This window comes from Lontra canadensis, unplaced genomic scaffold (genome assembly GCF_010015895.1).
Source record: "Lontra canadensis isolate GAN:19392208 unplaced genomic scaffold, GSC_riverotter_1.0 scaffold1, whole genome shotgun sequence".
In the NCBI taxonomy this organism is placed as follows: domain Eukaryota; kingdom Metazoa; phylum Chordata; class Mammalia; order Carnivora; family Mustelidae; genus Lontra; species Lontra canadensis.
In genome coordinates this window covers 68,505,978-68,530,982 of record NW_022630995.1, presented here as the reverse complement: position 1 = coordinate 68,530,982, position 25,005 = coordinate 68,505,978, and the positions used below count along the sequence as shown (strand labels likewise).

Here is a 25,005-nt window from a genome sequence, read left to right as displayed (position 1 = left end):
CAGGGGTTGATGGTCTCCTAAAAGAATCCATTTGTTTGGGCAGGAAGTAGCAAGCAATCTGGAAAGCAGTTGTTCAATCTGGACATCTTTACACACAACACATTGACTCATGGTCTGGCTTTCACCAAACCCTGAATTGAGGCAATTTTTAAACATGCCTTCCCAAACCAAAATATTTTAGAAGAGTTGCATTGTATATATTACACTTAAGGGCTTACATTTTAGGAGGTGTTGCTTAGATTAAGGTAATTTTAAAAAATTTTTCAGGAATATTATTTTTTATAAATGTGCTGCACTTAATATCTATATGTGGAATTCCTAGTTTTTTTGCTGTCCCTTGAACTGCTGTCCCTCTAATGCCAAATATTTTACAAGCAGTTTAAAAGCATTACATCAAAGCTTTACGTAAATAGAAATAAGAGGGGAGAAGGAAGAATGGGAGGAATGGATGGTCCTGAGGGGATAGTTAGCCTCTTGTTTTACTTGTCTCCAACTATAACGTCATTTGGGGCAGAGGAGTATTGAAGAGCTTGAAGAATATAACACCCCATCTTTCTTGAATCTCTTGAGTCAATCATATATGTGATTTTGCTGTGACAAGAGAAAAATCAGGCTTTCAGGGTGTCAGTTCTCCCATCATAAGACGGTTGACTCACAGGAAGTAAAACAAGGTTTTGGTACAGATAAGCTAAAACTAGAAATGACTAGTGATCCAGGAGACATAGAACATGAGAAAGAAGACAAGCGAGTGTGTAGGTGAGAAAGCAAATGTGGAAAAGACTAAGGGCAGGAAGGATCTAATTATTTAGAACAAAATCCACAAGTTCAACACTACGTGGAAAATAGTGTAGCTTAGAAAATTCAAAAAGTAGGAGATGGTGGTTCTAGGAGAATCAGAGTTTGAAGGAAACAAAGAAGATACTTAGAAAAATTGTGATCTCCAAAGCGAGCAGTTCAAACCTAAGGCGCACCAAGCTCCTGCTAGCTGACTGAGGAGGGCTTCAGAGCCTTAGCTATACAGGACTCTTCAGAACAAAGGAGAAGTAGTTTACACTATTAAAATTAAAGAACCACCTTCTCCACTCTTCCAGGATATGTGATATACTAGGTAAGGTAAGAATATGAGATACCCTTTGTTTGAAGGTCTCCTTGATAGTTCTTACTTGTTTTATGTAGTAAGGTTCCCAGTCATAGATCCCAGTCCCAACTGGGTGACTGGATTTGTGATGGAGTCTCAATATTCTCATCTGGAAATGGGGATGGTAATTACAGTTCTCCTCATGGAGAATTTGTGAAGATCTGATTCAACACGTGAAAAAAAAAAAAAAAAAGGACTGAATTTCTAACAACATACTAATATTTCTCATTTTCACATATATTTGCTCAAACACCCTGTGAAATAAGAATTATAATCTACAACTTACACATAAAGAATCGGAGTTTGGACAGGTAAGGGACTAACCCAAGACAATAATTAGAATATCTCTCAGTGATCACTTATACATCTAGCACCATTTTTAGTGCTTTAAGTACACTATCTCAGATTAATCCACAACCCCTGCCCCCAGTAAAAATGAATGTTTTAGAGTCACACAGGCAGCCAGTAGCAGAAACAGGATTCAGGTGCTCTCAGGATGACCGCACAGCCCATGCTCTCAAATGCTGCCCTTATATTATCTTCTCTCAGGGTTATAGAGTATAGGCTTAAAAGTAAGCTCAAATCTCTGGACCCAGAGAATTTCTACTATTTTAGTTGTCTGTTATGCTTCTTGTTATTTGTTTTTGTATGCTTTTAAGAACATCTCTATAAGAAGATTACTTGCTTCATGATGCTGTCATAACTCCAGAATCTTGAAATGACTCTGTGAAGAATTTTAGGCATAAAATTCTACACAGGTAAGCAACTGCCACCTACACAGTCTAGTTATAGAATGCCCTTGTTCGGCTCGACCTATGACTGATTCTTTCTGTCAGTTCTTTCTAGAAGATTTCCAAGGGCAGTAAGGCTCTATCCCTCCTAATAACTTGTTAATAACAAAATACCAATGATTAAATAGTTGTGTTTATTGGGATTTTTTAAATGAGTTACTTTTTACAAATAATTGTGTTAGCAATAATTACAAAAACATTTCAAGGGCATCTCTAAATATATACACTTATTTTATGAAGAAATATGAGAGGAAAAAAGCAATGGCATTCATGCATGCATTCAGTTCATGGATATTTATTGAACGTCTAAATGTACCCAGCATGATTCTAGGTGACAGTTTCACAGCAGTGAACAAGAAAAGAAGTTCCCTATTTAATGGAGCTTATACTCTAGTGGGACATGAAGTTTAAAATAATAATTTAGTGAGAATTTTAAACAGGGTATTTAAAATTGAGCGTTGGGAGGGAGGGTGGATCAGGAAAAGCTTCTCTGATGAGGAGATGCTTGAGCCGTGACCTAAAACATACCAAGGAGCCAGCTCAGGGAGGACAACAACTGCGAAAACCCAAATGTTTGGCTTGTTTGAGAAGCAAAAAGAAGACCAAGGTCGATGAAGAATGAGCTAGAAGGTTAGCATAAGTATGGTGAGAATGGCCTGCTTCTCAAGATCTTTATAAAATGTGATAGGATATTTCAATGTTATTCTAAGTGAAATGGAAGCCATTGGAGGATTTTATCTAGGGATGTGAACAAATCACACCGATAGTTTGAAAAGATTACTGCGGCTCTTCTGTCGGGTGGGGACCATGCAAGGCAAGAGCAGATGACAGCTTCCAATAAGGACTCCCCTAACTGGCTCCCATGAGAGCTGATACCTGCTCAGAACTGAACAACAGCAGTAGCAAAGAAAGGAGTTGGTCAAATTCAGAAAATATTTTCAACATAGAAATTATAGGACTTGGTGATGGATTTAATGTGAGATTAGGGGAAAAGAAGATTCAAGAAAGGGTTATAGTTTGGGGATTGGCATAACTCAATGGATAATGATGCTCTTTATGCAGCTGGGCATCATGGAGGAACAATATTTTGGGAGGGACAGGAATTAGAATCAAGAAATCAGCTTTTAGATGAACAAGTGGAGAGAGCTACCAGCCGGTTGAAAATGGGAGTTGGGAGCTCCATGGAAAAGTGAAGGTAAGAGTTACAAATTTTGGAAACAAAATAAATGTTTCTTAAAGCCACTGACTGTGAAATTGCTTAGAGTGAGAGGGTATTTAAGTTTCGTGTGACATTAAAGCTCATATTCTGAATTTGGACAGGTTTTGACCTGGGAATACCTTTTTCCTTAAACGGACTTCTGAGACCTTACCACTATAGATAACAGCCAAGAACAATCTTTTGTCCTTGGTAAAGTAGGGGTAATAGGAGAGTAAGTGGTAGAACACTTGAAAAGCTTGAACATTTGACAACATAATGTAGCTTTCTCATGCCTGGTCTAAGACCACAGGCAGGTCACTTAACTCTGAGAATCAGTCTCTTCCATTGTGAAATGGGCATAGTACCACCTTTGCCAATTGCAAAAGGTCAAAGCTCAAGTAAGAATCATTTGGGAAAAGACTGCTTTGTACATTAGAAATATGAAGGGACTTTTCTTTAATCCTGCGTTTCACTCTACTAGGTCTCTTCTCTTCCCCATGGCACGGTTCCCAGGTGGCCGAGGATACATTTGGATACCATCTGCTCCACAAGAAGGCTGACTGATAAATTTCTGTCACACAGACAGCAGCATCAGGGGATCTTGCTGCCTCACAACCTCTGTGGATTTCAACTTTATGCAAAGCAAAACCACCTAATGAACAAAGCCCCTAGGTAGTCCTAATTCCCCAATTACCCATAAATAGCAACAGATGCTACAGAGGTAGACCTGTTCCAGTGACCAGCGGATCTCAGTAATTAGACAATGGAAGGACGAAAGTAATGAGGTAAATCACACAAAAAGAGTAATAAACTAGATCGGGCATGTTGATCATGGATAAAAGACACAAATAAAGGTGGAAAGTGAGCATTTTTAAAAGCCCGTCTAATTTAACAAATAATTCGCGAAACGTATGTGAAGAATCAGTTTTGGCCTGGGAAGGAAGACCTGGTCAAAGACCTCCTTTAATCGAAAAATCCTATGTTGTATTACTCAGAAAGAAATGTGATGAGAATAAACATACTTTATTACCACATAACTTTAATTAAGTGATATGGTTGCAGCAAACAGGAAGTGGGAAGAGAAGTTTGATTTCTCATATACTTCTCCTTTATTAACGATGTCACAGATCTCAATTTCTGAAGAGCGCCAAACTAGAATCTAGACCAGTGTCAACAAGAACAGGCTGTGCTCCGACTGCAGCACACATTCAATCCTGAGACTCTAGAAACCACTACCCACACAACAGACCTATTAGGAAGTTCTAATTGGTTCATTTTCTCTTCTTCCAGTTAAATCTCTAATTATTTCAGCAGTACAAAAACATAATGCAGGTCATAGATAGCCTTTAATGTCTTCTCTTTCCCATTTCTGCACTTTTAATACTCAACCACAAAGAACATGGCCTTTGGAGTTAAAATCTATATTCTCCTCCTCCTAGCTTTATACCCTTGGGCAAGCGACTGAATTTATCTGTGAAACATGAATAGTGAGAAGCACCTAAAGGGTCAGTTGTAGAAACAGAGATAAAAAATGGCCTAATAACTGGCACTTAGAAGAAGTTCAATAAATGATGGCAATTATTATTCCCCAAAATATAGTGTTAAGACCTCCTGCTCAAAGAAGTACTTATTGAATACTCACCCAAGGTTATATTCCAAATAATAAAGCTTAACCAGTCATTAAGTATATGTCAGATACTGGTTTAAGTGCTTTATGTACGTTAACTTATTTAATTCTAACAAAATCTTATAAGGTAGATACTGATACCCTTCCCATTTTATAGATAAGAAAACAACGATTCAGAGACACTGTGTAATTTTCCTAAGGTCAAGTAGCCAGGTGGTTACAAAGACAGGATTCAAATGCTTGCAGTTGGCTTCACACTCCCATCTCTTAACTGGTGAATAGATTGCCTTCCCACTCAGACTGTAGACTGAACTCTGAGCCTGAAATGCAAATCCACTTCTATTTGTTATCCATTATTTTTGTTGTGCCGTTAGTATATGGTTGTTTTGAAAATGTCTCCTCAAATATATTGCCAGTTAACCGATGCTGTCAAAATTGAGGTAGCTTAAAGAAAGGGAAGAGTCTTCTGTTTGCAAACTCTGAACAGGTAGGCCGTTGTCAGGGGCACAGCATGGCCGCAGAGTTTACTGAGTCCAGTTCAGCATGGCTAAGCCTTTTTTGAATTTCATCTAGCATAACCCCAAAGTCAGTAAGATTCAATTGTTCCTGATACCCAAATACAATTTGCTAGCAATAGACAATGTTTAAAGGGTTGGGTTCATTTAGAATTTTAAATCCAGTTTCTAATAAATGTGCAATGATTATAAAATATTGCAACAGAATTCCTAGAGTCTTAATTTATTTTTGTTGTGGGATTATAAGTAACAAAGAGGGATACATAAGTGAGTATTAAATGCATCACCTTGGAAAATGAGCTCTAGGTTTTTGTTTCACGAAATTTGCTACTCCCTTTGCTTGAACTGTCTCTTGTTTTCCTTCTATACCAACTGAAATCCTGCTTATCCTTCCAGATCTGGTTCAAATGCCACTTCTTCTGAGATGTTGTTCTGATGCCACAGTTATATTTAATTACCGTTTACTCAGTATTTCTATAGTTGTCAGTGTATACCTTTTGCCCTTATCATAATCTGCCTAGCATTGTAGTTGTCTGTCTCCACCACCTCCTAGAAAGTCTTGGGAAGCACGAATCATTAAGAAAGGGATATAGCCTGGTGGTTAAAAGCAGGAGCTTCAGAATCAGAACACAACTTAGATCATTTCTTTCTTTCTTTCTTCCTTCCTTCCTTTTAGAGAGAGAGAGAGAAAGGATGTGAATGGGGGGAGGTGGGGCAGAGGGAGAGAGAGAATCTCCAGCAGCTTCCATGCCCAGCTTGGAGACTGACTCAGGGCTTAATCTCCTCACCCAGAGATCAATACCTGAGTAGAAATCAATAGTTGGACACTTAACTGACTGAGTCACCCAGGTACCCCCTCAACTTGGATCCTGACTTTTGTCACTCAACTTTCATAAGATCTTTGGAAAGTTGACCACTGGGAATTTTAGATTTTTTAGCTCACAAATGAACATAATATAGGAGAGAATGCTCTGTATTCAGATTCCTGGGTTCAAATCTTGGGCTCATTACTTGACCAGTTCATGCCTGTTTCCTTTCCTATAAAACAAAAGTGACTGATAATAGAACAATTATCTCATAATTAAATTGTGAAATTTAAAGTAATCAATTTATGTAAATTACTGAGGACAGTGTATGGTAAACAAACACTTGATAAATGTTAGTTATGTTTAGTGTTATCACCTTGTGGAGTTGTGGTGAGGAAAACAGGGCATTCTGTTTGTAAAGAGGTAACCACCATTTCGTAACACCGTAAGTATCCATAGATTCTCAGAAAATGGTAGCTACTCCTGTGCTATTACTGTGATCCCAGCACTTTGTACAGTGCCTTGTATTTAGAAGGTTCCCCGAAAATTATTATTCAGTGGAAAACCATGTTTTGTAAGGGAAGTATCATACTGCAAGAATCGAGAGAATGGGGGTGCCTGGGTTGCTCAGTTGGTTGAAGCCTCTGCCTTCGGCTCAGGTCATGATCCCAGAGTCCTGGGATGGAGCCCTGCATTGGGCTCTCTGCTCAGCAGGGAGCCTGCTTCCTTCTCTCTCTCTCCACCTGCCTCTCTGTCTATTTGTGATCTCTGTCTGTCAAATGAATAAATAAAAAATCTTTAAAAAAAAAAAAAGAATCAAGAGAATGGCCATATATGTATGATGAAGCAACAAAATAGGACAAGCACAGACATGATCTAATTTTTACTAGATACTTCTATTATGGCTGGAAGATGATCTTACAGCTTATAAGAATGAATATCTTATCAGTAAAAATTAAATACAAAAATATACTTCTGTGCTTGATATTCCCTTTAGCTGGAGCAGCATACTGTGTATAGGGTGAAAATACTAAAGAAGATAGACTAAAATCTTCCAATTTCCCATTAGAGCTTTAAAAAAAGTCAGAGCTTTATAATCATTTATAGAACACAGACCAACAGGAAAGTAGAAGTGTGAACATAGGAGAGAATTGGTAAGTTTGAGCTCCTAGGATTTTTTTTTCTTTTAAAGGAACATATAAAACAATTCCTGATTTATAGCAATTCATAAAATACGAATGGACCTGACATGCAGGTTAATGAAGGCCCTAGCAAGCTATAAAAGCTGTGTCTATAAAGAGATGAGACTGTTTTTGTGCAGCTTGTCAGTCTGAGCACATTTTAATACACATTTCAAATTCTGAATGCAGAAAACTGATCACATAATTTACATAACTTTCTGGGGGTTTTTTTTGTTGTTGTTGCTGGGTTTTTTTTTGTTTTTTTCCTCTCTAACCAGGCTATGAGAAATATAATGGCTCTATACTCAAAAGCCAAAGTCAGTGCACATAACCTTATATATGATCCAACAGTAGAACAAAGTATTTAAAATCAATACCCTCTTGGGCAAAGGCTTAATAACCTTCCTTTCTGAAATTCACTCTAATATTTGAATTTACCTACCTAGGGACATCTTGTCATTGTGCCATAATGTAATGTTGTGATAAAACTGAATTTTAATTACTGAATTCTAGGATGGTACACACCATGTACCTAGTATAGCTGTACAGTGGGTTGCATATCCATGAGACTACTTTTTTTAATCTTCATTTCCATAGAAAAATAGTTTTCACAAGTGATAAATTTCAATTTGCCTATTTAGTCACATTATGTATGGCAGAAATGGCATGGCTTACAGAGTGAATGTGAAGTTAATTTTTTATAAAACGCTTGGAATCACTAATTTTTCTATATATACCACTATTCTAAAAGACCAAGAAGTAGATGAGTCAAGAATCAAGTCTGAGAACACATTTTCCATTTTCTCTTCAAGGAAGACAAGATGGCTGGCCTTTCTATATAAAGCTTGGTATAATATTAAGTAAGTACTTAGTGCATGCCTTTTGCATGTGTGTGTTCTGGATTTGAAGTCTTTATCTTGTTCCAAGCACCAAGAGTCTGTTTATGCTGCTCTCTTAGTCTGGAATGTAATTCCTCTTTTCCTCTTCCTATTCTTAATCCTATTTTCATACTTGAAGAATTGATTTCAGTTAGTCTTCCTTAGGAATACTTTTTTGACTACTTCTTCCTATACTGGTTTGATTCTTTACACAATCTCTTTTATTATTAGAGAACCTAAAAATCACTTAGCTTTTAAAGGTCTCTTAATGATTTCAGGAATCTTAATTTGACCTCTAATTATGCAATGAGCTAACTGAAGATAAAAAGTGGAATTTTACTCCTTTAGCTATGCCCTTTTTGTTGTTCACCTTACTCAGGTTATTCATTTTTACGTTTTTATTTTTTTAAAAGCTTTTATTTATTTATTTATTTATTTGAGAAAGAGAGCATAAGCAGGGAGCAGGGGCAGAGGGAGAGGGAGAAGCAGACTCCCTGCTGAGCAGGGAGCCTGATGCAGGACTCCATTCCAGGACCCTAGGATCATGACATGGGCCCAAGGCAGACGCTTAAACAACTGAGCCACCCAAGCACCCAGGTTATTCATTTTTTAAAATGACAACACCTGATTATAACATCTAAATGGGCACATTGCAGAGATTTTGGGAAGATATGAGAAAGTAGAACAAAGGAATTAAGAATTCTACTAACTTGTCATAACCACAGTTAAAGACACTCATACCTATTCTTCCAATCTTATTCTTTTGTGCGTACAAAGAGAGTTAAATAAGGGTCATGTTATACATGTAGTTTGTTATTCTGCTTTGACAATTTTTATATTCTCTTGTTCAATAAACTATCCTTCTGACAGATCATTCTTATGATTTTATGGTATTCCCTCTTAAGACTGTATGTTTCATTATAAAAATTAAACAACATATGTTGATTGACTCTTGAGAATAAAATACAGTGGCCTGTACTTTCTTTTCTTTTTTTTTTTTTTTGGCCTGCACTTTCTTTCACCCATTCTGAATTTGAGGTGTTAGCAGAAAAGTCTAGAAATGGAATGATAAAATGGAAATAAAGAGAGTTAACTATATCTGAAAATGTATGATGATATATGACCATGTTGCCGAGAAAACAGATTTATTTCTACATTGTCTATTATTGATTTTTATCTATGACAGCTTTCACTATATTACTATGAAAATTATAGCCATTGCTATAGACTTCTCAATTTTAGAGAAAACTGAAAAATGAAGTGAGTCTCTGTTAAATAATTTGAGCCTCAGATTAGTCTGATTTTATGTACTAATAAAACCTGTAGGGGAGTTGATCTATTTTCTTTCAAGAGGAAAAAGTCTCTGGAAAAAATCATCCCATAACTTAAATATGGATTCTTAAAAGATGAAATACTTTTACAAAAGGTAAGGGACTTAACAATTTGTTGGCTTTGAACCCCCCCCCCCCCCTCTAGCTCACTAGAAGCTTGGCTGCACCCAACAGCCAGGGCAGATCCTGTTACTCTGTAGTTAGGGAGCGAGGGAGACTAGAAGAGGCCATGGAGCCAGGATCTCAGTGGATCAGTATTTCTTCTATCCCAGAATTCTCCTAGTCTGACTTTGGCATTCCAGTGATCCAACAAGTGGTTCTTCACTATTCTGCCATTTCTTCTGAGGCCTTTTTTTTTTTTTTTTTTTAACTACAAGACCAGATCAACTCCTAACTTGGTTTCATTCGTGATCAAACCAGCAACCCAATTCATTACCCTTGAGCCCCAGTATTCCCATTCTTACAACCCTATTACCTGCTGCATAAATATTTACCTTAGTCAGGCCCTCCTGCTGAGAAAGTCACTTGGGTCTTATGTTTGGTATGGACACTTTCCAAATAAGTTTCCACATTCTAAGTCCCTTCAGATACACAGAGGGCTTCTTTGACTTTTATATCTAAAATAGTCCCACAAGTCACGAAATGACAGATGTTGGCAAGGATGCAGAGAAAGGGGAACCCTCCTATGCTATTGGCAAGCTGGTGCAGCCACTCGAAAGAGTATGGAGGTTCCTCAAAAAGTTGAAAATAGAGCTACCCTACGACCCAGCAATCATACTACTGGGTATTTACTCTAAAGATACAAACGTAGGGATCCAAAGGGACACATGCACCTGAATCTTTATAGCAGCAATGTCCACAATAGCCAAACTATGGAAAGAGCCTAGATGTCCATCAACAGATGAATGGATAAAGAAGATGGTATATATAAATACAATAGAATATTATTCAGCCATTAAAAAAAAAAAAACCACCCCGAAATCTTGCCATTTGCAATGGCATGGATGGAACTAGAGGGTATTATGTTGAGCGAAATAAGTCAATCAGAGAAAGATAAGTATCATATGATCTCTTCGATATGAGGAATTTGAGAGGCAGGGCAGGGGAACATGGGGGGTAGGGAGGGAAAAAATGAAACAAGATGGTATCGGGAGGGAGACAAACTGTAAGAGACTCTTAATCTCATAAAACAAACTGAGAGTTGCTGGGGGTAGGGGGGTAGGGAGAGGGTGGTTGGGTTATGGACATTGGGGAGGGTATGTTGCTATAGCGAGTGCTATGAATTGTGTCAGCCTGATGATTCAGACCTGTACCCCTGGGGAAAATAATACATTATAAGTTAATATAAAAAACCAATAAAATAAAATAAAATAGTCCCTACATCTCCCAAGTCAATTACATCTCCCCCAAACATGTTCTATAGAGTTGTTCTGTTTACTATCTACATAGAACTTAACACTGCTTGAAATTACTTACAAGTTTTCTATGCTCCCAATACAATATGTATGAATGAATGATTTGTATTGTTAGAGATTTCACTCCAGCATCTATGCCTTTTCATTCCTATCATAATTGACACTGAGGCTGCTGATGTCTACAATGTGTCTTTCAATGCACCCTATATCTAGTCATTGGTTTCCATTAAGTATCAGTCATCAAGATATAAATTATTTTAAGAATATAACTTCATAGTGTCAAATAAAGAACACAAAGAACACATGCACCACACACACACACACGCACATACAAGCCATCTCTTCTATTTTAACATACATTAGTAGCTACCGTTTTGGATTTATAATATGTAGAATCCACATAAAAATATGAAAACATACACATAAGTATTCTATTGACTTTGGAGCCAGTAAATGAAGATGTATAAAAGCATAATGATGTATGAAAGCATCATTTATAAGTATAACTGGGAAGATAAACCTAAGAAATAGATAATAGTTCTTTTATATCTTTGTTAAAATTTGTCTTCTCTATATATTTTCCACAGTGGTTTCAAAAGAAATGTACCCAGATTTTAAGAAGTGATCTCTCTTCTTTCTTCTTTCCTTCCTTCCCTCCTGTCTTTTTCTCCTTTTTTCTTTGTCTCTCTCTTTCTTTCTTTCTTGGAGAGAGAGAGAGAGCGAGAGCGAGCATATGCAAGCAGGGGGAGGGAGAGGGAATGGCAGAGAAAGAGACAAGCAGACTAGCCTGCTGAGCAGAGAGCCTGAGGTAGGGCTCCATCCCATGGCCCTGAGTTCTTCCTGAGCTGAAATGAAGAATTGGGTGCTTAATCCAGTGAGCTGCCCAGGCACCCCATGATCCCTCTATTCAAATGTTTACTTTGTTAAAATAAAAAAACAATTTTATTAAACCGTAAGAAAATCTGTGTTCTCTTGAGTTTTTAATTATTTCCCTTTTTGTGGACATAAAAAAGGTATCAATGCATTTAAATGAAAGAATGAGAAAAATGTGGAAGTAAGGTTGCAGATGTAAGGGTGAGTTACATAATTTAAATCAGTAAACCACTAGAAATGTAATGGCAATAGACCTGAAATACTCACTTTTCAGTAAATGCCAAACTTGTGTTTTCAAGACATTTTTAACCAATTAGCTTGCTCAATTGACTAAGCATCTCCTACCTCATTTACTTGAATAAAGATGTAGCAGAGGAACTTCAGCAAGATACAGTGGTTTTATAATGGCATACAGATGAGGCAGAAACAAATCCTCGATGGAAAATAACATAGAAAGTAATAGGACACCTAGGAAAATTAGTGTAGCTGTTTTCCCAATTTAAAAGCAAAACCATTGAAATTCTCAATTTATTTAAATATTTTGGCAAGACTCAAGACTCAAATATCAATAATTTAGTTGAAAGATTAGGTGGAACAAAAGCCTCTGACTTTAATTCTCTAAAAAAAATTTTTATTAAGATGTCTTTTTTTTTAATTAAATGCATATGCATTTTTAGATAATGACAAAAATATTTAAGAAACTATTATTCTCTCATTATTATGAACTTAACTAGTTGATGAGTTGTAAAGAATACGTGGGATTAAAAAACTCAAAGAAAAATGTACCAAAAAATACAGTAAAACGTATATGAGTTTAATTTTAATGTCCTTGAAAGAGTAGTTTTTAAAAGTCTTTTTTTTTTTAATTTAAGAAATACTACGATTGAGGAATTTAAAATGCTAGAAGCATAAAAAACAGCTTAGGGGAATTTATCATCCAGGATCAACAACACAATTTCCTGAAGACTCTAAATAAGTTTGTTTACTTGTAAGGCATTTTTTTTTTCTACATGATAAGATAAAATTATCTTTGTTAAGAATTCTAGTGGCTTTTTTGAATAAATATGATAAAAGAAAATTGAAGTTTTTTTATGAGAGGAATATTATTATGAACAAATTCTCACAGCTGTTCCTCTCTTAAGTCTTTGATTTAAAGCCAGAGATATAAGTGACGACAACATTGTCATTGAATTTGACTGGGCTTTCAAAACAAAACAAAAAATTATAGCTAGGTCTTTGAACAAGACAGATAACTTCATTTGAAAAAGAATATGCATTTGGCCTAGGCTCCCTGTCTCTTGAAAGCTGGTCTCCATGTTTGACTAACAACCTCTCCTCCAATTGTTTTTGCCGCCTTCAGGTTTCACCTTGTTCTCCAGGGTGTAAATAAGAAGGTTTTATCTGTGTTTTGAAATACACTAAGTTACTCTAACAAATCTTTACTCCTTGAAATCCTACTAAAAAAGTAAAGAAGAATTTCCTCCCTTAAAAATGAAAGGTAAATAGATAAAATCTCAAGTAGCAAGTTATATTGAGTCAAGAGGTACCTAGGCTTCTTTTGCTACTCAACTCCCTTTCTGAAACAAGTTCTTTCTAAATCTGACACCATCTGAGAACTCTCTAGAAAAAAATACATATAACTTTTTTGGTGTTACCACAGAAATTTCCTGAGTTTTCACATTTGTTTCTTAATACCTGAGAAAACAAAAAAATCCAGACTCCTTAACTTACAGCACATTTAGCTACATTTGTAACAAAAATAAAACAAATTTTTTTTAAATGAATTATGCAAAAGTCTAGAACGCTGACAACACTAAGTGTTGGTGAAGATGTGGAGTAACAGAAACTCTCATGCATTGCTGGTGGGAATGCATAATGGTACAGGCACTTTGCAAGACAGTTTGGAAATTTCTTACAAAACTAAGCATATTCTTATCACATAACAATGTGTTCCCTGGTGTTTATCTTAGGATGTTGAAAAGTATGTCTACAAAAACTTGCATACAGCTTTATTCATAATTACCAAAATTTGGAAGTAACTAAGATATCCCTTATTAGGGATCCCTTAGTGAGTAGACAAATAAACTATGCTACATCCAACCACTGGAATATTCTAATGAACTATCAAGCCATGAAAAGACATAGAAGAAACTTAAATGCACATTACTAAGTGAAAGAAGTCAATCTGAAAGGGTTACATACTGTATGATTCCAACTATACAACATTCTGGAAAAGACAAAACTAGACAGACAATGAAAAAAATATCAGTAGTTGCCAAGGGTTAGGGGAGAGGGATGGACAGTCTGAGCACACGGGATTTTTAGGACAATGAAGATACTCTGTATGATATTTTAGTAGTAGATATATGCCATCATACATTATCCATATCTGTAGGATGTATAACAACAAGAATGAACCCAAATGTAAACTATGGACTTAGAATAATAATGATGTGTCAATATAAGTTCTTTAACTGTAACAATTGTACCACTGTGATAGGGGAAGCTATGCATTTATGGGGCTAGAGGGCATATGGAAAGTCTCTGTACTTTCTGTTCAATTGTGCTGTGAACCTATTATATATATATTTATTATCTAAAAAAAATTATACTTCAAAATATACTTCAAAATATACTTCAAAATATAATATATATTATATAATATGTATATTATATATGTATAAAATATTTTGAGCAAAGTGTATAAATTTGAAACCTATTTCATCATATAATGAAAATATATATTCAGAATAATTGAGACTTCAAACCACTAAAAACTACTATAGATAGTAAATGTACATATTTCAATTCTCCCATAACTTCAGAAAACATGTATATTAATATTTAAAGATTTAGATATCTGGCCTCTGTATAGGAAATTGAATACCTCTATTATTACTCTATAAAACCTCATCGTTTTCAAAACATTTTAGAATTATAAAAAGGAAAAAACCCTCTCTAAATGGTTCATATGAACCACGTTTTTACCCTCGTCAAATACCATTTTGCAGCTAATTCCCGAATGACATTTTGCAGTCATGCAAATTCAGACACAAAGCAGGTCCCACTAACTAGCTAAGCAGTGGGATCAGCCAAAGAGTGAACATTTTTAACTCATCCTTGGACCAAGTTACAAATTTCTACATGTGACAGATCTTTAAAATTGCTTAAGCAAATCAAAGTTTTGAATTATAGTGATATTCGCAAATATTAAGGATCTGTCCACAAAATCAAGGTGGAAGAGAAAGGAAATTTTTCAATATGTGACATTGAAAAAAAAAGGCAGGAATCTTGTATATGGCGTAAAGGAGCACTACATGAGCTCAGTCTCCAGTTCGAGGAGGAAATAAACATGGATTTTGAGAAATTTTGGTTAGCAGCAAAGTCCAGTCACTGTATTAGGATGAGTGCTGGGCTCCAGATCCATGGTCAGCTGACCTGATTGAGAGGTAGAACTCTGTCACCACTGAACCCTATACCCTTGGGTAGTGAACTGACCTACTCCACAGCTTAGATTCTTTACTTACAAGTTGGGAGAAGTGACATCACATAGAATGATTCCCCCCCCAGCTTTATCATTATTATTATTATTTTTTAAACTGACGTATAATGAAAACAGTGTTGTGTTAGTTTCATGTATGCAATATAATGATCCAATAATCTCAAAACATTTCTCAGTGCTCAGTACCCTTAATCTCCTTTATTATTTTACCCCTCCCGCCACCCACCTCAGAGTAATACCTTAAAGAATGAAAGCTTTTTATAGAACAATGTTCATAAAAGTTTGTAAATTATATAATGATATAAGTAGTAATATAATGATATAGGCACCTAATGTTATAAACTATATATATATATATATATATAAATTACTATTCTACTTATCAGTATAAATAAGACAGAATTCCTTACCAAGAATGAACTCCAACTGTGGTTCATTTGGAGTCTTCTGAATACCTATAAATAATGAGTAAGAATTCAGATGAAAGATATTTAACTTATTATCAAAAATATGTCAATACATCTTACTATGCTTCACCCTGCCCAGAATGTATAAATACATTATTTGGCAGAAAGCATTACCTCAGTTAATTGTCCAAATTTATAAACAGTCTGTTTTCAGGGAGTACATATTTGTAGCAGAACTAAATGTGGCTAAAGTTTTGACTGATCTACTTAGCTCTTTGGCTATAAAGAAACTGAAAAAAATTGTTTTTTATAGCTTTGACAAGTTTAAAATGCATTATTCAATTGTTATTTTCTCTTAGATGCATATAGACAGAGGCAAAGCCTTTAAAAAGATGACCTCACAAAAGTACTCTCATATAGATTTTTCTTTCAAATCAGTCCAGCCTGCTGTAAATTGTAAATTATTAATTAAAGAGCTATCTCTAATAAGGTGATGAAAGACATTATGGTGGTGGTTATTCTGCCAACTTACTGATAGCTCAAATCAATGTTCTGATAAATGTCTCTATTCCTTTTTTCTTGATTTTTAAGAAATCTAATAACATGGCTAAATGATTTAGGGTGAAGTGAAGGGATAGTCTGAGAACAAAAGTAAGGGCTGAGAACATGTAGTGGTTACAAGGTAGCAAGATCAGGCTGTGGCAAGTGATTATGTGCTATAATGTGATAATGTGGATATCTGATGGCCACACACATCTCAGGGGCTTCTAAACAAAAGTGGATGAGAACTTGGATGCCACTTATTATGACTCATGGGTGGCCAAACTAGTAGATAAAATTTATGTAAAAGTAAATCATTTGGTAATAAATGTAAGGACATTACTAAAATAATTTTCTTATTTATTTCTACTGGTATATTTACCAAATACAATTTAAACTTTTTACTAATAATACATTGTTAGAACTACCTCTTTGTATAAAAACTATTTTTTATTTACAGGGTTAACACTTTAAAAATATTTTATTTAGTTGTCAGGGACTAAGAGAGAGAGCAAGCACACAAATGGGATAGGTGGATGTCTTAGTGGCTCAGTCCCATATGGGTTCCCCGCTCAGTGGGGAGCCTGCTTCTCCCTCTCCCACTGCCCCCTGTTTGTGTTCCCTCCTTGGCTATCTCTCTCCGTCAAAGAAATAAATAAAATCATTAAAAAGACAACAACAAAAACAAACAAACAAACAGGAGAGAGATGCAGGCAGAGAGAGAAGCAGACTCCCCACTGAGCATCACCCCCCCCCCACCCCCGCCTCCATGTGGGGCTGGATACCAGGACTCTAGGATCATGACCTAAACCAAAGGCAGATGCTTAAGCAACTGAGCCACCCAGGCATCCCCAGAGTTAACACTGTTTTGCATGATAACCATTTATTTTTTTCTCCTGTTGACATTTAACAATACCATGGTTAAAAATTTTACACTTTCCAATAGAGATGAGAGTGACAATCATTAGGTCGATTTCTGTTCAAGTAGTGTGATTTTTTTTTTAAAGTTATTAACAACTGCTGTAAGCTTTGACAACCAAATTTCTTAGAAAGCTTTTCCAACCAATACTGTTTTCTAAAGATTATTTTTATAATGTAAATTAAAGTCTTCTGAAAAGAAAAAAACACAATTCATACTAAAAAATAAAACAAACTCTAGAATTTTAAGCATGAGAGAAAACACAATTTTTCCAATGATTTTAATTACTTGAGCAGGACAAAAACCAATTCTAATGCCCAAATGCAAATCTTGGCAAATCTTGCTTGTTTGATTTATGTGACTTAGTGCTTTCAGGTATAGCAGTGACAATCTACATGTCTAGGGTAACCGTTGTGCCCTAGTGCTTTTAACTTACATGCTTTTGATTTTTATTTTTTAAGATTTTTATTTATTTATTTGACAGACAGAGATCACAAGTAGGCAGAGAGGCAGGCAGAGAGAAAGAGGGGGAAGCAAGCTCCCCACTGAGCAGAGTGCCAGATGCAGGCTGGATCCCAGGACCCTGGGATCATCACCCAAGCTGAAGGCAGAGGCTTTAAACCACTGAGCCACCCAGGTGCCCCTACATGCTTTTGATTTTAAAGAGAACATTTCTATGTTAAAAGAATAATTCCTTTAAAAAAAGATTTATTTATTTATTTGACAGACAGAGACACAGTGAGAGAGGGAACACAAGCAGGGGGAGTGAGAAGGGAGAAACACGCTTCCCACTGAGCTGGGGACCTGAAGTGGGGCTTGATTCCAGGACCCTGGGATCATGACTTGAACTGAAGGCAGATGTTCAACAGCTGAGCCACCTGGCCGCCTCCCCCAAATAATAATTTCACATGAGATTATATAAATGCTAAATACAAGTTGTACTTAAAAAGTATTTATTAATGCCTTAATACACATTCAAGAATTTGGTTCTACTATTTAATATTTAACCATTTCATAGACTATCATCTATCTCACTCAAGATAATGGGGCGCCTGGGTGGCTCTGTGTGTTAAGCCTATGCTTTCAGCTCAGGTCATGATCTCAGGGTCCTGGGATTGAGCCCAGCATCAGGCTCTCTGCTTAGCAGGGAGCCTGCTTCCCCTTCTCTGTCTGCCTCTCTGCCTACTTGTGATCTCTCTCTCTCTCTGTCAAATAAATAAATAAAATCTTTAAAAAAAGATAAAAGATGAGAAGCACATTATAGACACACTATAATAAAATAAATAGTGCAAATGAGAAAAAGCGAATTTCATGCCATTTGTTAGAACCAAGGTTTCTATGATTACACACACATGTGTGTTTAGTTGATCTAATTTGCATTTTCAGAGAGTTATAGAAAAGGGAACATACACTTACTTGTGAACTGGAAGTCCCCAGTATCATTTGCGTGGGGTGTGGGAAGAAAGTGCTGGCCTTCTTCTGATGCTCCTTCCTCTTTGATTTCCATGGTCAACTTTCACACTTATTTAATCTTCCAAATTTCTGTGTCCAAATGTTACTGACAATGATTCCTGGTTTAATATAGATGTTTTTTCACATTAAAGGCCTATATTCCACTCTGAAATTCTGCATTTAGGAAATAGAAAAAGCAAAAATCTCAGTTATTTCAGAGTTCAGTATAAATAATTAAAGACAGGTAGAAACTACAAATTCCTTCCTGCCTATCTCAATTTTATTTTTAAGATCAATCCACCCACTTAATGTGTCATAAACTCTAACTTAAATGGGTATTCTCTATGCAATTATTTTATCATCATATGAGGGATTTGCAGATCCTGAAAGCTGTATTCTTTCATTCTAGTTCATTCTGTAAAATAGTAGATAGCAATAGGGGCTGCTAACTTAATATGCATCAAATTTAGCAGCAAGAGCAGATAACATCTTGTCAAGACATTAGCATGTGTTACCAAGGTGGATATTACTATTATTCCTTCCATTAGAACTATGCTTTATGCTCATGTCTCCATCCACCTTTGTTAGAACATTATTATGAGCACGTAAAGATAATTTGGCATGATACTCTTCCTCCAGTTTGAGCCAACAAGTTGTACAAGAGATTTTCCAGCCTCATCATTATCCATAGACTCTCTTGCTTCTCTGCCTGATAAAGTTTTAATTGGTTAAGGATCAGGGTATATGGTGAAAAGAATGAATCATAATTCTAAATAGCTAAAGCTCAAGGGGAAATGAAAATAATGGTAACATGAAAATCAGCATGGGGAAAAAAGACTCTCCAAGAATTTAATACCCTATGCAGATAGCCTCAAATAGTTTCAAATTCATTTTGATATTTAGCCTGATATACATGACCAAGAATGAATTAGAAAAAAGATCAATGTTGTTTTGAGTCAAGTTACCACCTGAATTAAAATGTATAAAAAAATCTTTAAATGTCTGCCCAATGTTGCTTAAAGAGATAGCAACAATCAAGTTTGGTTTGGAATAATGATTTGGTCTCCAACTTCACTAATCCACAGCCTTAGTCTTTGTTGTTTTAACAAAGCATCTTCATTTGCAATTCTGCTCTGGTTTTTAAAGATCATCTGGCAAAAATTAAATCCAGAAAGCATCTTGAATCTTTAGAAAATATTATAATAAAGTTGCGGATAAATACACATTGGTTTTTCAGGATACATCCAAGAATTAAAAGCCTGGGAAAAGGCCATATGCTATCAATTAGACCAAATCCATCAATTTGAAAATTTACCTATCTATCTATCTATATATATATATTTTTTTTAAGATTTTATTTATTCGTTTGATAGACAAAGATCACAAGTAGGCAGAGAGGCAGGCAGAAAGAAAGAGGGTACCAGGCTCCCTGCTGAGCAGAGAACCCGATGCGGGGCTCGATCCCAGGACTCTGGGATCATGACCTGAGCCGAAGGCAGAGGCTTTAACCCACTGAGCCACCCAGGCACCCCTGAAAATTTATAATTTAAATTAAGATAATGATTTCAATTTTTTTATTTTCTATTTTTTTAATTCTATTTTTTCTATTTTTTAATTTCTATTTAAATTTAGAAGTTGCTTCTGATAAGGACAGACACATATTCATGGAACCATATTCTATGACAAATTCATTAGCATTAGTGGGATAATATCTGTGGAAGACTGCCATGCATGTGGGACTTGGATACAAGGACTTTGTTAACTTCCTTATACTTCTTCACCAAAAACTCAATCCCTAATCTTGATCAGTTATCTTAAAAATTGAAAAGGAAACCTAAATAAGGCAATATGGGTAAATCCTAGCAAAACAATGGCTCAGCACACTATGATGAATAATTCATAAAATAAATGTAAACTCTCTTTGTGAGTGAGTGTGCACTTTTGGGTGGATGGAGAGGACTGAAGATGCCTACAAACACTAACATGGTCTCCTTACAGGTATATCTCAGTCATTCAAAACTGAAAAATAAATTCAGTTTCACAGAGAATGAAGCCAAATACATAAGAAATGGATCATATGACAACCTGTTATGATTTTAATCATTTTCATTCTACCTTTGTTGCATCTGAGGAAAAATTTCATATATGATACCTACTAACAAGGGACATTCCTCAGAAAGAATCAGTTATGTTACTAGAAAAGCTCTAGAAAACCACTGCATTTTCTTGGTGGTAAATACAGCATTTACCTACAGTTATGGTTAAGTACAATAGTTCCTTTTCTTTGTCTATTTGGAAATTTTTTGGTTGGGAGATCATGCACAAGAATAGATTTATTTTTTACATACCACAAATATATTTTATTTTATTATTTTTCCCCACAATTATATTTTAAAAAGTCAACTAGAGGACTAAACTTAATTCTTAGAGCAAAAAGAAGCCACATGAAATATACCTATTGTAAGAGAGTGACATGATTATATTTGATTTTTAGAAAGTTTACTGGATGTCAAAGTAGAGAATGTACTAGAAGGTGGAAACTTAACAAGGAAACAAGCTTGCTTGGAGATTATTTTAATATTCTAGGAAAAGAAAATAATAAAGAGAATCTAGGTCAAAATAGAAACAGATGATGAGAGAAGAGAATCTGGATTCCAAAGAAAATTATTAAATGGGGTAAAGGGCTATTTATTAAGTGGAATTACCTAGCCTTAGAAATGGAATTAGAAGCACTTCAGAATTGAGATGATGAAAGAGAGGAATTTCAGGTAAAAACCAGTAAGTTATGGACTACTAAACTATCTGGAAGTAAAAAGAAGGAGGGATTTTAGTAAAGGATGATGAGTTTAGTTCTAACAGTGTGGTTTTTGAAATGTCTTAAAATATTCAGAAAACAGTTTTCATTCAGAAAACAGACATGAGTCTGGATTTTAAGGGAGATATTAAGGCTCAAAAAGTATATTTTTAGAAATCATCGACTAATAGTGGAAATCAAAGATATGCATAAAGTCACTGAAAGCAAGTGCATGTAGTGAGAAAAAAGGATGACTGAAGATTGAACCTTAAGGCGCAAAACCATTCAGGGGAGCAAGAAGAGAAATGAGCTAGTAAAGGCACTGGCAGTGACAGGAGAAGCAGAGAAGAACAACTGAGGAAACAATGTCATCATTCTATTTAATGGGTGTTTCTCAAGTAAACAAGGTCATTAAATTAAGAGAAAGTAGCTCCCAGCCCTTCTTAACCAGAAAGCCTATCTGAGAAATTAAGTCTACCTTGCAGTAGTACCTTCTCTTTCTGCCCAAGCAAGGGAGCCAAGAATATCTTCTGATGACACCTCCTGGAAGATTAATAGACTTAAGGTACTCAAGCTGAGAGTCTGGCAGACAAAGCTGATCACCCCCAGAGCAAAGCCAGTATAAAGTGTTCCAGTGTTACACAGAGACAAGGGGATTAATTCACAGACAATGCTGAGGTTAGCTCCCATTCCTCTCAACCAGAGAACCTGTTTGGGAAATTGAGAGTAAATAGAGCAGCCCCTCCCCCTACTGCCTAGTCAAGGGAGCTGAGATATACTGTAGAGGTTGTCTTCCAGCTCCATCAAACTGAAGGCCTGGCAATTCCCGGAAGCTGTGTAGACCCATGGCACTCCAGCTGAGAGGTGGACAGTCAGAGCCAATAGTTTGCAGAACAAACTTAGTGGCCGTGCTGTGTTTAGTCAGGGAACTTGGGGTGGGGGTTGTCTTGAGTTAAGAGAACAACAACAACAAAAAAAGCTTTATGGCTTCAGAGCTGCTTTTCCCACTGCTCCTGGGCAGAGAATCTAATTTGTAACCCCACTTATCTCTAATACAACTTTCAGTCTGTCCAACCAAGGAACCTAACCAGAGCATGGGGAAATCTGCCTAGCTCATTCAACAGCCCAATATACAGTGGCACTTGAACAGAGAGCACAGCCTGTGACTTCCCCTACCTGTAGAGCAAAACTAGTTACCTCACCTGACCAGGGAATTCAGTGCACACTCTGGCTTGATTCAGGTCCCCAAACAAATTATACAGGTCCAGAGTCCCATTCTACTGCCCTGCCAGGCCAGGGAAGTCAATTCATAGCTCTACCCACTATCAAATATTGAACCCAGTCCTGACCATCCAGTAAACCTCACCAGAGAATCCAAGCAAGCATGGAACCCAATCCTACAGCTTCAGTTGGGTAGGAAACCAAGCCCATAATACTATAAAAATATTTTCAGACAGTGGCACCCACCCAGACACTCCCTTCAGAATTTGCCCCCCCAAAAGACCATAATAGCAGGCCCCACCTGCCCAAGGACATTACCAGAAGACAAACCCAGAAACCCAAACTGAGTTGACTGTTGAAGAGCTGTCTCTACCAAAGAAAATTTGTAAGTTTAGGAGAGGAGCTTAATTATTAAAATAAACAAATAGCATTAATAAGGACACAAAGTTCAAACACACACACAAAAAAACAGGTAAATATAACATCACCACATCACCAAAGGAAATTAATAAAGTTCTAATACCTGACCCTAAATAAATGGAGATCTATGAACTGTCAAATAAAGATTTCATAACAATCATCTAAAGAAGTTTAGTGAATTACAGGAAAGCACAGACACACAACTAAATAAAATTAGAAAAAATGCATGAGCAAAATGAGAAGTTAGATAAGGAAATAGCTACCATCAAAAAAAAAAAAAAAACACAGTTAAATGGAAATTTTAGAGTTGAAAAATACAATAACCGAACTGAGTAACTCAATAGAGAGTTTTAAAAGAATCTGAACATGCAAAAAAAAAAAAGAAAGAAAGAAAGGAAAAAAAAAAATCACTCACTTGAAGGATAAGACTTTGAAAATTACCAGAGAAGGAAAAAGAAAAAAAGAATAAAAAAGAGTGAAGGAAGCCTACTTATAGTAGAGAATTAAAAAAAAAAAAAAAAAAACAACCAATATGCACATTATGAAAATGCCAGAAAGAAAAGAGAAAGAAAAAGTGACAAAAAGTTATATATGTGTGAAGTAGCATGGCTGAAAAGTTCCTGAATCTGGGGAAAAGAAAAGATATGGACATCCAGATCCATGAAGCCCAGAACGTCCTAAAAAGCTAAACTTAAATAGGGTTACACTGAGGCACAGTATAATTAAATTGTCTATAGTCAAAGACAATGAAAGAATTTTAAGAGCATCAAAAGAAAAGAGAAAAGTTACATACAAGGGAACCCCCATTAGACTATTAGTAGATTTCTCAACAGAAATTTTTCAGGACAGGAGAGAATGTAATGATATATTCAAAATATTGAAAGAAAATAACTATCAACCAAGAATTCTATACCTGGTGAAGCTATCCTTCAGAAACAAAGGAAGGAAAAAGAATTAACTAACGAACAAAAGCTGAGGGTATTTATTACCACCAGACCTGCCTTACAAGAAATGCTGAAGGGTGTTCTTTGAATGAAAGTTTAAAAAATATATATATTGGGTACCCCAGGGGCTCAGTCAATTAAGCACCTGCCTTTGGCTCAGGTCATGATCCCAGAACCGTGGGATCAAGCCCCATTTTGAGCTCCCTGCCTAGCAGGGAGTCTGCATCTTCTCTGTCCCCTTTCCTCATTCATGCACTTTCTCTCTCACACAAAAAATAAATTAATAAAATCTTTTTAATAAAAGAAAACTAATTTAGATCATAAAAAATATAAAAGGTGTAAAACTCACCAGAGATTTAATGGTAAATATAGAATCATAGATAAATTCTACAATCTGGTAATAGTGGTTTATAATTCACTTACAATCCTAATTAGAAAGTTAAAAAAAAGTAGTCTAAAGAATCATAACTACAATGATCTCTTATTAGGAACTCTATTAAAAAAACAAACAAACATGTAAATTGTAACAGCAATAGTCTAAACTGTGAGGTGGCAGAGAAGTAAAAGTGTTAATTCAAAAACTCTATTGAAGTTAAATTGTTATCAGTTTAGAGTGTTATAAGTTTAAGGTATTCAGATTTTTCTAAAATATATTTTTAAATTTAAGCTTAAAATATAAGTTTAAGATCTTTTAAGATTTTCCACCATAAGGAGAAATCCTGTAGTAATTACTCAAAATAATATGACAAAAAACTCAAAGCATACAAATACCAAAAAAACAAAACTCAAAAAAGACAAGATAAAACAACAACCATAAAACAAAGAACAACAGAACTATAGAACAACTAGAAAACTATTGACAAAATGGCAAAAATAAGCCCTCACTTACTAATAATTACTTTAAATGAAAAAGGATTAAATTCTCCAATAAAAGACACGGAATTTCTGAATGGTTTTAAAAAATAAGATCTATCAATATGCTGTCTACAAGAGACTCACTTGAGCCTTAAAGACAGACTGAGAATGAAGGGATGGAAAAAGACATTTCAAGAA

General features: G+C 35.7%; 1 protein-coding gene across 4 annotated transcripts in view; it reads right to left on the bottom strand.

Annotated features, from left to right (window-relative positions):
- INPP4B (inositol polyphosphate-4-phosphatase type II B) overlaps positions 1–25,005 on the bottom strand; it is an 807,880-nt gene that overhangs the window by 348,508 nt on the left and 434,367 nt on the right. For all 4 annotated transcript variants that reach the window (XM_032857097.1, XM_032857105.1, XM_032857119.1 and 1 more), the window contains exons 4-5: positions 18,538–18,747; positions 15,666–15,710 (exon numbers count right to left, since the gene is read on the bottom strand). In XM_032857097.1, the coding sequence (XP_032712988.1) occupies positions 15,666–15,710; positions 18,538–18,628 (136 nt within the window). In that variant the 5' untranslated portion in view covers positions 18,629–18,747. The remainder of the gene's footprint in view (positions 1–15,665; positions 15,711–18,537; positions 18,748–25,005) is intronic.